At 32.4% G+C, this 13,862-nt stretch overlaps 1 protein-coding gene across 1 annotated transcript in view; it reads left to right on the forward strand.

Annotated features, from left to right (window-relative positions):
• The first annotated feature begins 580 nt into the window (after positions 1-580).
• LOC123690942 (rotatin-like) overlaps positions 581-13,862 on the forward strand; it is a 40,489-nt gene continuing 27,207 nt past the window's right edge. Inside the window, exons 1-22 of the mRNA XM_045635104.1 lie at positions 581-686; positions 780-967; positions 1,101-1,297; positions 1,597-1,698; positions 1,809-2,004; positions 2,218-2,355; positions 2,574-2,786; positions 2,895-3,064; positions 3,304-3,511; positions 3,594-4,055; positions 4,126-4,270; positions 4,727-4,876; positions 5,168-5,292; positions 5,431-5,651; positions 5,954-6,090; positions 6,433-6,645; positions 7,956-8,202; positions 8,503-8,675; positions 9,323-9,592; positions 10,106-10,326; positions 11,222-11,366; positions 11,842-11,972. Of these exons, the coding sequence (XP_045491060.1) occupies positions 644-686; positions 780-967; positions 1,101-1,297; positions 1,597-1,698; positions 1,809-2,004; positions 2,218-2,355; positions 2,574-2,786; positions 2,895-3,064; positions 3,304-3,511; positions 3,594-4,055; positions 4,126-4,270; positions 4,727-4,876; positions 5,168-5,292; positions 5,431-5,651; positions 5,954-6,090; positions 6,433-6,645; positions 7,956-8,202; positions 8,503-8,675; positions 9,323-9,592; positions 10,106-10,326; positions 11,222-11,366; positions 11,842-11,972 (4,095 nt within the window). The 5' untranslated portion in view covers positions 581-643. The remainder of the gene's footprint in view (positions 687-779; positions 968-1,100; positions 1,298-1,596; positions 1,699-1,808; positions 2,005-2,217; positions 2,356-2,573; positions 2,787-2,894; positions 3,065-3,303; positions 3,512-3,593; positions 4,056-4,125; positions 4,271-4,726; positions 4,877-5,167; positions 5,293-5,430; positions 5,652-5,953; positions 6,091-6,432; positions 6,646-7,955; positions 8,203-8,502; positions 8,676-9,322; positions 9,593-10,105; positions 10,327-11,221; positions 11,367-11,841; positions 11,973-13,862) is intronic.

The raw sequence follows: 13,862 nt of genomic DNA on the forward strand, positions 1-13,862 counted from the left end.
TATATATATATATATCCACAGTTACATATAAGCTATCATCAGGTAAATTTTTGTTTGAGAGGAAATCACGGAAAATAATTTTATTTTTTTCATGTTCGAGACACCAGCTGACGTATAATACACCATGTTGTAACCAGCTGATTATTTTTTTTCGTTGAGATATTGGGTTAGCTACAATTTGACAAACTTTTAGCTGAGAGGAAATGAATGAATGTATTTTTTTTTCCTACGTGCGTGGGAGGCTACAACCGCTCACCCCCCCAACCGAGCGCCAGCTGACGTTCACGAGGCTTTATAATACTATACTCTGATGCGTCTGACGAATTATCTCTTGAGAGGAAATAATTAACCAAATTTTCACCTGGCTTCCTAACCATAGGGCCTTTAAGACCACACATTTAAGGACTTTGTTATCTATGTCGACTACGTAGTTTATTACATACTCTGTGTTTAAGTCAAAATATATGTCAATTGTCTAGGTCATGTCATTCAAACGGTTAGCCGAGGGTTAGCCGGTATTTTTGTTTACATTTGAACGTTGTATTTTAATAATTGTTTATTATTTGCCCTATTATACAATCATATACCTACTCTTTGTTATTATTGCATTTTTTTATTCTATAGTGTGTGAATTTTAAGGAGGATGGAATCAAATGAAGTATTAGCTACCTACATAAAAAAATTACGTTAGTTATCGACTGCCAACATTACATATTCAATGTTACATTTCTGTGTACATATATTTCACACAGAAACTTACATAGATTTATAAATTACAGGTCATCCTTTAAAAGAAATACGTGAACGCTCATTACAATTACTAATAGCTAAACTGCAGCTTGGATGGGATTTAAATGATGAATTGGTTTTAAATAGGGAGATTCTTGCGGCTCTATTAGCTTGGTTTAATGTTCACCAACCTTCAATGCAAGAAGAATCTCTAGAATTATTACTTAAAATGATAAAGGTTTAATCTTTACATTTTAGATTTGTTTATAGATATTATATCCTCTTTTTACCTACCTTCTATGTAAATAGCTAGATTTTTACTAGTTTTATCTGCCTTTTGTTGTATATTATTATTGCATATGATATTTTAGACAAGGGGAGGAAGTTATGCAGTTAGAGAGTATGGCGTACAGAACTTCATTGAGAAGCTGCACTCAATCAAATCAAAGTTGGAGGGAAATGCTCTGGAAGTGTATGTTGATATCATAGAGACTGTAAAATTTTTACATACAGTTGAATCTCATGAAGATGTTAATGTTCCAAGACTTGATATTCCATCTAGTCGAAGGTATGTGTGAATTTTAAAAGCTGTTTATATATTTTGAGTTAGGTAGCCTGTCAGCATAGCTGACAACATTAACATTAATACAACATTACATGTGTACATACTACACACAATATGTGATTTGGCACAAAAAGAGATCATCATTTTGTCTAACGGCTTAAATTTTTTTTTTATTCTTGGAAATTTTTATCCAACCATTGTAATCCGCAGCTTTATAAATTTTGTTTTAAATGTGGATTTAGTGTAAAAACAGGTTCATAGTAAGAATTATATTTTACTGTTTTGAAATTGTTAATTTACAGTTCTGAAAATGATGGATACTTTCAAGAGCTCTTGCACAATGGTGATAAAAAACATGTTGAAGTCACTGATGTATCAAACAATCACATAAATGACTATAAGACGTAAGTTTTATTTTTTAAAAGTTTTAAATTGATATGATTTAAGTGACTATTAGATGCTGTGCCTAAATTAAAATTATGAAATTAAATGCAAACAAAAAATACAATTTCAGAAAACAGTCAAAAGGGTTCAACATTTTCTTATTCCCATGGGTTGAACTAAGTCCATCAGATTTTAAAACAATTGTCCTCATTGAGGATTCACTGAAGCTTGTGAAATCTACTAGGAGATGTTGCAGATTTATTAGGGATGTGTTTTTGTGTGACTTCCCTCCAGAAATATTTTTAAACAGACCCTCTATTGTAAAGGTGAGAAAAAAAAAATTGGTAAAAAACTAACCTGCTTACACACTGTACACGAATTAGACAAAATTTTAAGAGGACCAACTGCAAGGCACCAGCTTTAAAAAAATAATCATCAAATTTGTTTTTCCTTTAGTAAGTTCTACCAAGTATAATTTAAATTTACTTCTTCACCTTGTTCTAAAATGTCTGGAAGGTCATGGAATATTATATTTTCAGGCATTATTAAGTATATCTGACGGTCAGTTTGGCAGTTCCCCAGGAGAAGCTTTGAATGTGTTACTGTGTATAACAAATGCTTTACACAAGAGATTGAAACAACTCTTTTCTCCAGATTTAGTATGTGAATCTACAAAGGTAATGTTTGCAACAAAATAGGTTAATTTATATCTATTAAGTGTTTGTATGAAGTTCACATTGCATTTTTGGTTAATTTGATTTTAATTGTTTATGAACAAATCACTTTAAAATTTATAGGGCCTGCTAGACATGATTTTTTTTTGACTGAGAGTTGAATTCAATCAAATTGACTAATTAAAAAAAAATTGTGTTTGTAAAAAGCTGTAAAATTTCAGGTCAATCTCGATAACAGGGAATCCTATGATGGTGTGAATGCAGAACTAGAACAGATTGTTGGCAGAACAAATACTCCCATAGAAGACACTTTAGCAGCATTACGGCAGCTACCAGCCCCAATATATGCTTTGGATACTGCTCATGCTGTTCTATGTATTATGATGAAGAGCGTCACACACATAGACTCTGAAAATAAAGAATCTTTGTCTATGGTATGCAGTTTTTTATCTTTTGATCTCTAATATGATTAAATCATCCATTTAATATGAACAAATTTTTTGTAATGATATGAATTATTATGCATTATGTTTTGTTTGCAGAAAGATTTCAATACATGTCTATCTTTAATAGAAGCTCTTATAGAATTTTTACTGGAATGTGTTGATGAAAGCTTCTGGATATCTGATCATAATTCTAAGACACAAAGAGACATAGCACATAAAAGTTGTATGACGATGCGTATGTTGGGCGATCTATTGATTAAATATCAGTGAGTACACTAACATATTCTAAATTTTTAAACTAATTAATAGTATACTTATTTTGACTATAATAAATTTATATTATACTTAGATAAATTTATTTATTTAAAAGATGCGAAACTTCGTTATACATAATAATTATGTAATAATGTTAAATATCGCAAGTGAGTGAGAGAGACGCTATATGGTATCCCGCACCTTTTGAATTTTCAAAATATATTTATTTATTCAAAGATCTTTTTTGCAGAAATTCGTATCAGTTAGATCCAGAGCGCGTTCAACACAGACTAGCTCAGTATCGATTAATCAGCTGTGCTGTGAAGCTTTTAAACTGGGCGCGGAAATCGGCACTACCTCCTACATCTCTCCTTGCGTCGTTACAAAACGGCCTTTTGGATCCAGGGATTGATATATTTTATCCAGAACTGAACAAACAAATTGCTTTAGTTCTACAGGTTAGATATACTTACAACTTATATATACCTAAGAATTTTTTTACATGCATGAATAGTTATCATAACTATATTGCCATTCCAGAACGCAAAATCTTCAGTTGATCAAGAATTCAAGAGTAAATATCGAGAGTTAAATAAACTTTTTCTCAGTATGGATCATGCAAAAGAATTCATAAAATTGAATAGTACCCGCTACAATAAAGACATATTAAATTGCATTAAAAAGTCACTCCCTATTCTGCAAATACACACTAATGAGAATTTTCTACATGACATTTCAAGTATTATTGTAACGAAAGGAAAAGATTTAAATTTTGACGAAAGTGATTGGTCAGCAGCTCGAAGCATAGCATTATCATTGATGGCTCATAATATAGACTGGGTTCAATCCACGTTTTATAAGATATTGGCTAATATGGTGAAGTCTGTACTAATGAGTGAAGAATCAAATGAGTCGAACCAAGAAAAGAATTTGACTTTGTTGAGTGATGTTGGTATATTGACTGAAATATGCTGTCATGCTTTATCATCAACGGATAAACAGGTATGTTCATTTGGAAGATTTCTATTTTTATTTTATGAGTCTGGTGTTAATAATAATATGATTGTTTTAGGTAGAAGAAAGCGCGTCGGAAATAATGCTATATCTGCTAAGGGGTCGACTAGTTCTTAGTGAAAGTTGTTGGTGGAGACTCTTAGCTAGCCTGCTGCCCATTCTACCTTTATTGCATGTGTATGCGGCGCATGATACGCAACTAGGTTAGTTTTGATACCAAAAATATTTTCTTTTTCTATTTTTTTTTGATGTGAAACTTCTTTAGGCGCGTTGAGGTTAAATTTACAAGGTCGCGTCATGGCAATACCGTCACGAATTAGAGTAAGGCAACGATTTTGGTATCTTTTAATCTTTCCAAAGAAGTATCACTTTTGACACGTGTGCTCGGCATGCACGCTCATGCCGATTATTACATTTACAGCTGCCATAAATGATGAAGTTTTAATAAAAAATATTTTATGAATTATCTTACTAAAATATCTTCGTCACCTTATCATAGACAAATTAGTGTACCGATTGTGATGAAAATCCATGTTTTGCGACGCATAAAAAAATTGTTTATTTAATCTTTTGTACGAATACTTGTTATTCGCCTTACAAAAAATTTGTTAAAACTTAATATACAGCCTAATAGATAATGTCTTTTTTAACATTTTCAGGTAAAGCAATATGCAAATCACTAGAAGTCGATATAGCGGAGTGCATGGGTGTGTCCACTGCGGAAATGGTGTGGGGTCTCGTGAGATTGCTGTTTGTTAAATGTCCTGCAGTGCAATTGGATGCTGCACATTCTTTGTGTAATATATTGGGTTAGTATGTTTATAAATGTTTAACTAGGTATCTATTAATAATATTTGCAGTAATTTAACTAATTTCAACTCAATGCGGTCAAAGATTTCTATTTTCTGTAATGGATTGTATTTTGTAACATGGCTTTGTTTGTTACTTTTTTCAAATCCTTACCGTTCGTTTAGTTATAAAATTTATCCATTTGTAATACTTTTATTTATTATTTATTTTTTGCTTATTATTTATGAAGGATAGAAACAACATAAAAAATAATGATATTCGCTTTCAATTTATAAATCCTTTCTTTTTAGACGATGATAAATACTTACCACCTAAAGAAACTTTACGTACGGATATTTTGATAAATGCTTTGCGGCGGGTAGAGGTGCAAGACTTCAATATAGATTATAATAGTTCTCCTACAAAGATGTCACAGGTAAATTCAAATAATAAATTAAAACTTAATAATTTAAACTAGTTATCTAAGAATTCCTGGAATGCCTTTCGAAATTAGAATAAATTAAACTAAATTTTTGATTAAAAAAAAATACTGAAAATATTACTTATTTTCTAGACAACTGGTTTAATACAAGTATTGGATGTGCTAAAACAAGATCTAGTGTTAGATGAAGATAGTTCAGAATTCGTTGCTGACTCCCGAACGACCCATCCAACTTTAGAACCGTCTCTCCGACGCAGCACCTTACAACAGCTCGCTGTTATGATGCGTCAGCAAGACTTACACGATGCCTTTATTCGTTATGATGGTCTTAAACTTATTGTTGCCTTACTCAGGTAAGAAAAGACGGAAATATCAAATTTTGTATAACATAAGTGAATACCTACAAAAATTTGTTTACGTTGAGATTTTTTGAAATATCCTATCTATCTCAATCATCCTGACACAGGACTTATGCGTGCCTCGATACTTACTTATATTATGTGCCATTGATTCAAACTTGCTAAATAATTACAGTATGATTTAGGTATTTGATATTCATTAAATAGTTTAGGTGCCATAACATAATAAGTCAATTATTGATTTATAGAATTTTATTAACTCGATGTGTGGATTAATGCTGTATTTCGCATTTCAGGATGTCACTTACAGTGGAAGACTATTTAGCGTTCCCCGAATGCGCACTAAGTTGCGTGTCTGTTATAAACAGCGTGTGTTTTGTGGCAAGACACAACCTATCGAAGTTGTCAGACCTGCCGTTGTTTTTGATTAGATGTAAGTTAGTTTATTGTTTAATTGTATTTTTCGAAATGTGATGACACTGAAGTATGTATTTTAAATTTACATAAATTATCCACTGTTTACCAAAGTTATAATATTTAATGTCGTAGCGTAGCCATGTCTGTAAAAGTGCTAACAAAATATCGTAAGCGGGGTTCGTACTGCAGAAGATAGAGCGCGTCACCGTATCTAAATTAGAAGTTTTGAATTTGGAACTTGAAATTGATTTCTTTTTTTTCTATCCATGTTCCCCGCCAATGAAAGCAGCGTAGCCATGTCTGTACAAGTACCAGCTCTATTATCGTGAACTTTTAATTTTGGAACTTTTTGTTCTAGCCATTCTCGTGTTTCCCGCCAATGACAGCAGCGTAGCCATGTCTATACAAGTGCTAGCTCTATTATCATGGGCGGGGTTCGTACTACAGGAGTTGGATACAGCGCGTCGTCGTGTGCCCGCACTACCGTTGAGTGTGACGTCACGTACGTCACTGCCGTTCGCTGTTAATAGCTATTGGCATACTAGTGCTAATGCTGAACACGCTTCTGTTGGTAAGTGTTTTATGATACGTTGTTGTAATAAGGCCTACGAGGCGGGACAAAAAATGTAAAAAATCTGACCGTAGTAACACCGCGATGTCGAGCGAATATTCTATCAGTTATAATATTTCTGTCAAAGTACAGAAATTAGGAACATTTCCTTTTGATATTGGTTTGTTTACATTACAACGGGTCACCATGAAAATTGACTTTGATTGCAAAGCATTAAATTTCGGTATTTAGGTCGTAATTAGACGGGAAAAAAAAATATGGCATGAAAAACTTTGCTTTTGTGCTTAGAAGACTGATTGAACGAAATTTTTAAAAATCTCGGATTTAAATTTTTGATTGAAAATAAAATTATTGAAATAAAAATGTTTATTATTTTTATTAAGTTTAACTATCAAATTAGCTTACAGAAAAGTGGAAAATCACTTAAAAGTGCACACTTTTACTTTTTCTTTTATGTTCATAGCTACTTTCTCTCAATAAAACCCCAAATATAGTCGCCCATAATGTTTTCATTGTATTGGCCTTGATAGCGTTGTTCAAAATTCATGATGTCTTGATGGAAACGTTCTCCTTGCTCTTCGATTGTTTTTAAATTTATCCAAATGAGCACGCAGCATATTATGTACTTTTAATGACATCCTGCAGCCCATGGCCTTAAAATGTTTGAGTTTAACATGTGGAGCCCATGGCTTATATTGATTCCGTACAGGACAGTCAAAATATGCATCATAGGCTTCACAGAGAACGTGAGATGTCTTTAGTTCATATTCATATTTCACGTCTCGAATTTTAATAAATTGACCACATATAAAACAAAATGCAGCATCGTATTTGCACTTTCGTGACGACATTTTAAGTTATTCTGGGCTTGTAAATAACACCTGATGGTTGTTTATCACTCGGGTGCCATCTAACGGCACAGTGTAAACGTTAATACCCCACTCTCACCGCGCGGTCTTTTTAAAAATATTAAAATCAATTAAAATTTATGAAAAAATTGAAAAATGAGTATTATTATTATAACTATCACAAAAGCAAACTTTATACCGAAAAAAGGTATTTTCTTTTCGTTTATGTGCATAACTAACTGGAAAATAATAGTATAAACTTTAGGACAAAGAACGAATTTTTTTTTGTTGAGTCGTGTTATTTATCTTGATTAATTAATGGCCTTTTATTCTTCTGATGAATTCTTCCGGTTTTTGCTAAGATTTATAATTGTACAATGCTTGCAAATATAATTAAATCAACTAACTACATTTACCCTATTACAAACCTTAACAAATTATTAATTCACTCGAACATTCTAGAATGGCTCCTCAATGATCCAACATGGCGGACGTCAATCCGCGTACGCTGGTGGTGGGTTCTATCCGGGGGCAATGTGTCCCGTGGTTCCCCACATTTAGTACAACCAAGAGATCCCACACCAAGTATACAAGACTTGGAGATATTGCGGTCTGCGTGTGTCGACTACTCGTGCGCGAAGGGCCTGTTGAGATTTGAGAATGCTACGACTCATATGCAAGTTAAGGAGGCGTTGTATTTATTGGAAGGGTGAGTTATTCTTGTATGATATGTATGGTATCGGGATATGGAAGCTATAAATAAGAATTTCATATAATTTACATTTGCCTAGATAAAAATGGTAATTTTAATTGTTTGGATAAAAAATGTGGGTATTTCGTAATATTTGTTCATATTATAATATACATTTATTTCATAACGTTTTAAAAGATAAAAATCGATATTTTTGCTTAAAAATTAAAATAAAATAATCCATCAGATGATTCATTAAAAAAAAAAATACCTTATTAAAAAAATTGAAAGATTTTACAAAACGTTTATTTTTTCTAGTTATGCTCACATAATGCCTACATCGACAGTTTGTCCAAAAGAGTTTGGTAATTTAAAATGGCAGAATATGAAGAGATTTTTGTCAGCCCCACCAGCTTCTGCTAGAGACACGGATCTATTATTAAGTCTTTTACATTTTATTATTGCTTACATGGATCATGTGCCTAAAGATGGTAAGTTTTTTTTTGTTTTACGTATATTTTGCCTGTTTATTTTGCCGCTATCTTTAATATAGCCAAGTGATTTTAAATTTGGAATCAAAAGGTCTTTTTCATATATTTTCACATAAACTATTAGCTAGTCTTTTTATGAATTAAAATAAATTCTGTGCTGTGTTACGTTCGTTCATTTACACAGGAAGAACTCCACGAAATATCTATCGTTGCGTAGTTGTAATATAATTTAATAGATAATATAATGAAATATGTATTGAGAACAAATTCTGCTTCCTTATCAATTATTTCGTCGAATAATATGGTAACATTCCGACGATAAAAATATAATCGTATTGAACATGACAAAGCAATATTTATAAATGTATGTATATGCAAAGCTGGTTGACACTCACGTCTTTGTCCGCGTTAAATCAGATCAATATCTTTTATAGACTGCGGGTAGTTTTAAAGATTAGAAAAATAAATATAGCTAATAGTCGTAACTATTTTTACCATGGCCGCAACAAACTGTGATAATATTATAGATTTTTTAATAATTGTTGATATGTTTAATACCGATAATCCGACTTAATAATCATACCGACTGTATGATTACGAAGAAATAAATAAGTAAATAAAATTAAGGACTGTATTTATATTTTTAGATACCACAATGTCTTGGATAAAATCTTCTTTTATTGGGAACGAAGCGACCATAATATCGCTTCTAAGCAGAGAAAGACTTTATCCCCAACAGTCGTCTGTAGAAGATATAGAAGTGACCCAATTACGTATACACATAGTTAAAGTTCTCTTGCGATGCCTTTTATTGTTGGAAGAGAGTCAGGACTACAGCAGTAGCCAATTAGAAAGCTTGCTGAAAATCCTCCTGGCGTGCTTGGAGCGAGTCGATTTGAAGAATTTTCATATGCTAGGTATGTATAAAAGCTTGAATTTTTCGGATCTGTTTTTTTTTTTGCACTGAAAATGTAATGGTTATAACTATTTGAAGGTATGATGGTTTATTATTTGTTATGAAGGATGGTTTTACTATGGTTTACATATCTTTCGGTGATTAAAAATTAAAATATATTCTTAATAGAGACCAAAAAATTTAAAGCAGTTTTTCAGGTATTTCAAAACGATTTTTTCTTCTCTATCATTTCTTAAATAATTATCTATGAATAAGTTTAACAAACTATACTATAAGAACAATGATTATTGTCGTAAATCAAGCCTACCGTTTGTATAAGGACCTAAAGCCACGCGTAATCCGAATATATCTTTCAATTAATTAATTGTTACCAATTCGTTGCTACATTGTCTTCTATCGCATTTGTTTATAAGAATTATCAACACGTCTTTGTGCCACTGAATCATAGCGCGGTATCGCCCGGTATCGCTCACCGGATGGTCTTCGAGTGACTAACGTTTTAAACGTTTTTCAGGATATCTTAATGAGCTAATGCGCTGTATAAGATATGGTCTACATTCTCGTTATTGTGAAGTATCAGAGGAAACGCTAATTTATAGTTTGAAGATGATGACTCGTGTTTTAAACGGGTGTGCGTCTGGTGGGGGGAGGAAAGGAAGAGCTTGTAAGTTGGACGCCATGTTGGCTTTGATGGCGGTGCTGAAGAAAGTTCGAGAACAAAAGATACCTGTACAAGTGAGTATGTTAAAAAGCAGCGTTATCGGCAATGTTTATTCAGAAAACACATAATTTTGTTCAAGATATAGGATGGCTTATATAAGGGAGATGATATTGGTCTGTTATTAACTCATAAAAGTTAAATGTGATGGTAAGGAATTCGTTTTGAGAATGCGATCGCTATCTTAACGCGCATAAGAACATGTACCGTATATCGTTTTCTGATAAGATTAGTATTTTTTGTCTGACAAGAAAAATAAAATCTTAGAACAGATCGTTGATAGTATAGAAGGTTCGAAATTCCAATAGTAATAATACAAATATTTTCAATATGTTTTATTTTCATTTATGATAGATAAACAGTAAGATATGCTTTTCGTTATGTGAGAATTAATTTATATTTTCCTCGACTTTTACGATAATGAATTTTAGGGTTGAGAATATTATATTACATTTAAGTAACTTTAAATTGATAACGTTCAATTTGCGTCACAATTTATAACAACGTACCCACGTTCAGGAACATAATGTAATGATGTATAATGTATATTCTTCTAATCCGAAAACCCTTTTTTTCAAGCATTCCTGGGTCAATTTAATTCTGCTACATATCATAATATGTACCTATATATAAATCTCGTGTCACAATGTTTGTCCTCAATGGACTCCTAAACCACTTATCCGATTATAATAAAATTCGCACACCATGTGCAGTTTGATCCAACTTGAGAGATAGGATAGTTTAAATCTCAAATCGTTTTAGAGAAAGCGGGCGAAGTCGCGGGTGGTAAGCTAGTATTTACCTATATAAATATTGCTACAGAACTAAAACAAAAAGGTTAAAGGAAAGTTATTAAACTAAAGCTAGTTTAAAAAAAAAACAAAATTATTAAAAAATAATTTATTACACTAGCGTTGGGGCGAACACTGCGACGGTTCCCTAATGCACGCTATAGTGCGATGTAGCGGCGCGCAAACGCCCGAACTGCGTGCAGTCTCGTTGCATGTAATGGCGACGTTCGCGCTTTACGCACAACTCACGCCGCAACTGATGCAGTGTTAGTATTATACATATTATAATCAATTTGTTTCAGTATTTTTCTTGTTATGTTTATAGCAATGCAAAATAATTATGCGCTATTCATAAACATCAGCAATAAAGATCAATCAGAAATAAAATCTTCCATTCTTTTGTTATGTTGTAAATCTTTGTTCAAAAGTTATACTGGAATAATTATTTTATCGTAGATGTAGAATAATACTCTTAAATATTGTAGTTGTTAGAAGTAATACGTGTAATAAGTTTAGTTTATTGCTGCATGATTGCATTTAAGACAATCCAATACATTTTTAAAATAAAAAATAACACATTTCTAAAATTAGAAGAAGTCTAAATGAATAAAACAATGAAGCAAGTTAACTCTATTATCGCATTTATAAATAATATCTAAAATAAAAGTCTTTGATAACAATATAAACAACTTATTGAAAGCATCTCCGCAGAACAATTGCAATACGATTTTCCATTTCTAGATATCCCAAACGAGTCGCTTTGCCGATTTGCCGTGGAAGTGTTCTCTAAAACCGGAGAAGCGAACGTGGTCCGAGCCGCTGCGTTATTGCTCCTTACTGCGGTCACTTCTCGAGTTTCACCCATGAACCAAGTAAGAGCCTATTGTTAGCAGCTTTTATTTAGCTTTAGCAATAAATTTGCATATTGTGTACTGGTTTATGCCTCGTTTTTAAGGACGCTGTCACAAATCTGCGTTACTCAAATTTAGGTATCTAACGTCGCCACGTGGTTCGCGGGAACATCACGCTCACGTAAAAGACGTAAACATAGCGCATTCCATTTTATAGACCATCTTCATACTTGATATTATTTTTTTTTTATATTTTTATTGAAATTGATTCCAGAAGATTACTGGGAACTTTAAAAATTCATTTTGTTACTATTATTAGTAGGTACGATCCTTATAAGTATTTTAGTGTATTCAACCAACTTAAAAAAGTGTGACTATATTACAACAATTTGAATATGAATTGTATTATTGTATACAATATCGAAGCTTTTTAAGAAATGTATAAAATACTTTTTTAAGAATTATTATCATACATAATATTATGTTACCGGCAATATATTAAACCCGGCATTGTATGCAATTCTTAGTAAATGTATGTTATTTCGAGAAACAGTCGGAATGAAATAAATTAAATTCGTTACCACACATTCACATTACCTATATCTTTAAATCTGAACTTTTCCTAAGTAGCAAACACATTTGCAAATGTGGGTGGTTTTTGGGGTAGCTATTAACCAATATGAGGTCAAAACTAAAATCCAAGATGGCGCCGACGAAAATTTGAAATCTTTTCGTCATGGGTGTCATTTTCAAGGAGTTGGAGTCGCTATTAATCAATATGAGGTCAAATCTAAAATCCAAAATGGCGCCGACGACAATTTGACATCATTTCGTCACGGGTGTCATTTTCATGGTTTTTGGGGTAGCTATTAACCAATATGAGGTCAAAACTAAAATCCAAGATGGCGCCGACAAAAATTTTATATATTTTCTTCATGGGTGTCATTTTTATGGTTATTGGGGTAACTAATAACGAATATGAGGTCAAAACTAAAATCCAAGATGGCGCCGACAAAAATTTTATATATTTTCTTCATGGATGTCGTTTTCATGGTTATTGGGGTAGCTATTAACCAATATGAGGTCAAAACTAAAATCCAAGATGGCGCCGACGAAAATTTTACATATTTTCGTCATGGGTGTCATTTTCATGGTTATTGGGGTATCTATTAACCAATATGAGGTCAAAACTAAAATCCAAGATGGCGCCGACGAAAATTTTACATCTTTTCGACACTGGTGTCATTTTCATGGTTTTTGGGGTAGCTATTAACCAACATGAGGTCAAAACTAAAATCGAAGATGGTGTCGACGAAACTTTACATCTTTTCGGCATGGGTGTCATTTTCAAAGTTTTTGAGACAGCTATTACCAAATCCCCAATGTAACCGTCGATAATTAGGTATATTTTTCTTACTCCTTTAAAGTAAACTTAAATAAAATAACAAAAACGTTAACAACCACAGTTTTGTAGAAAGTCTTAAAAAAAAACAATTTTAAAGAACATTGAAATGCATATTTAGAAATTTAATATAAAACGCAACTCTGTGGCAATAATGTTAATATTCTGACAGATATTATTAACTTTAAATATATTCTTTAAATATATTCGCTAAACTTTATTTAAAAAAAAGTTTATCTAAAACATTTAAGCAAAGAGAATAAAATAAAAAGAACGTGTGTGCCGAGAAAACGTGTCAGGAGTGAAACTTCTTGGGCGAGATTCATAGATACCAAAATCGCCGCCTTGCTCCATAACGCGACAGTATTACCATGACGCCATCTTGAAATTCGACGACCATCTTGGATTATAGTTTTGACCTCATATTCGTTAATAGCTACCCCAAAAACCATGAAAATGACACCCATGACGAAAAGATGTAAAATTTTCGTCGGCGCCATCTTGGATTT

Source organism: Colias croceus, chromosome 4, assembly GCF_905220415.1.
Source record: "Colias croceus chromosome 4, ilColCroc2.1".
NCBI lineage: Eukaryota > Metazoa > Arthropoda > Insecta > Lepidoptera > Pieridae > Colias > Colias croceus.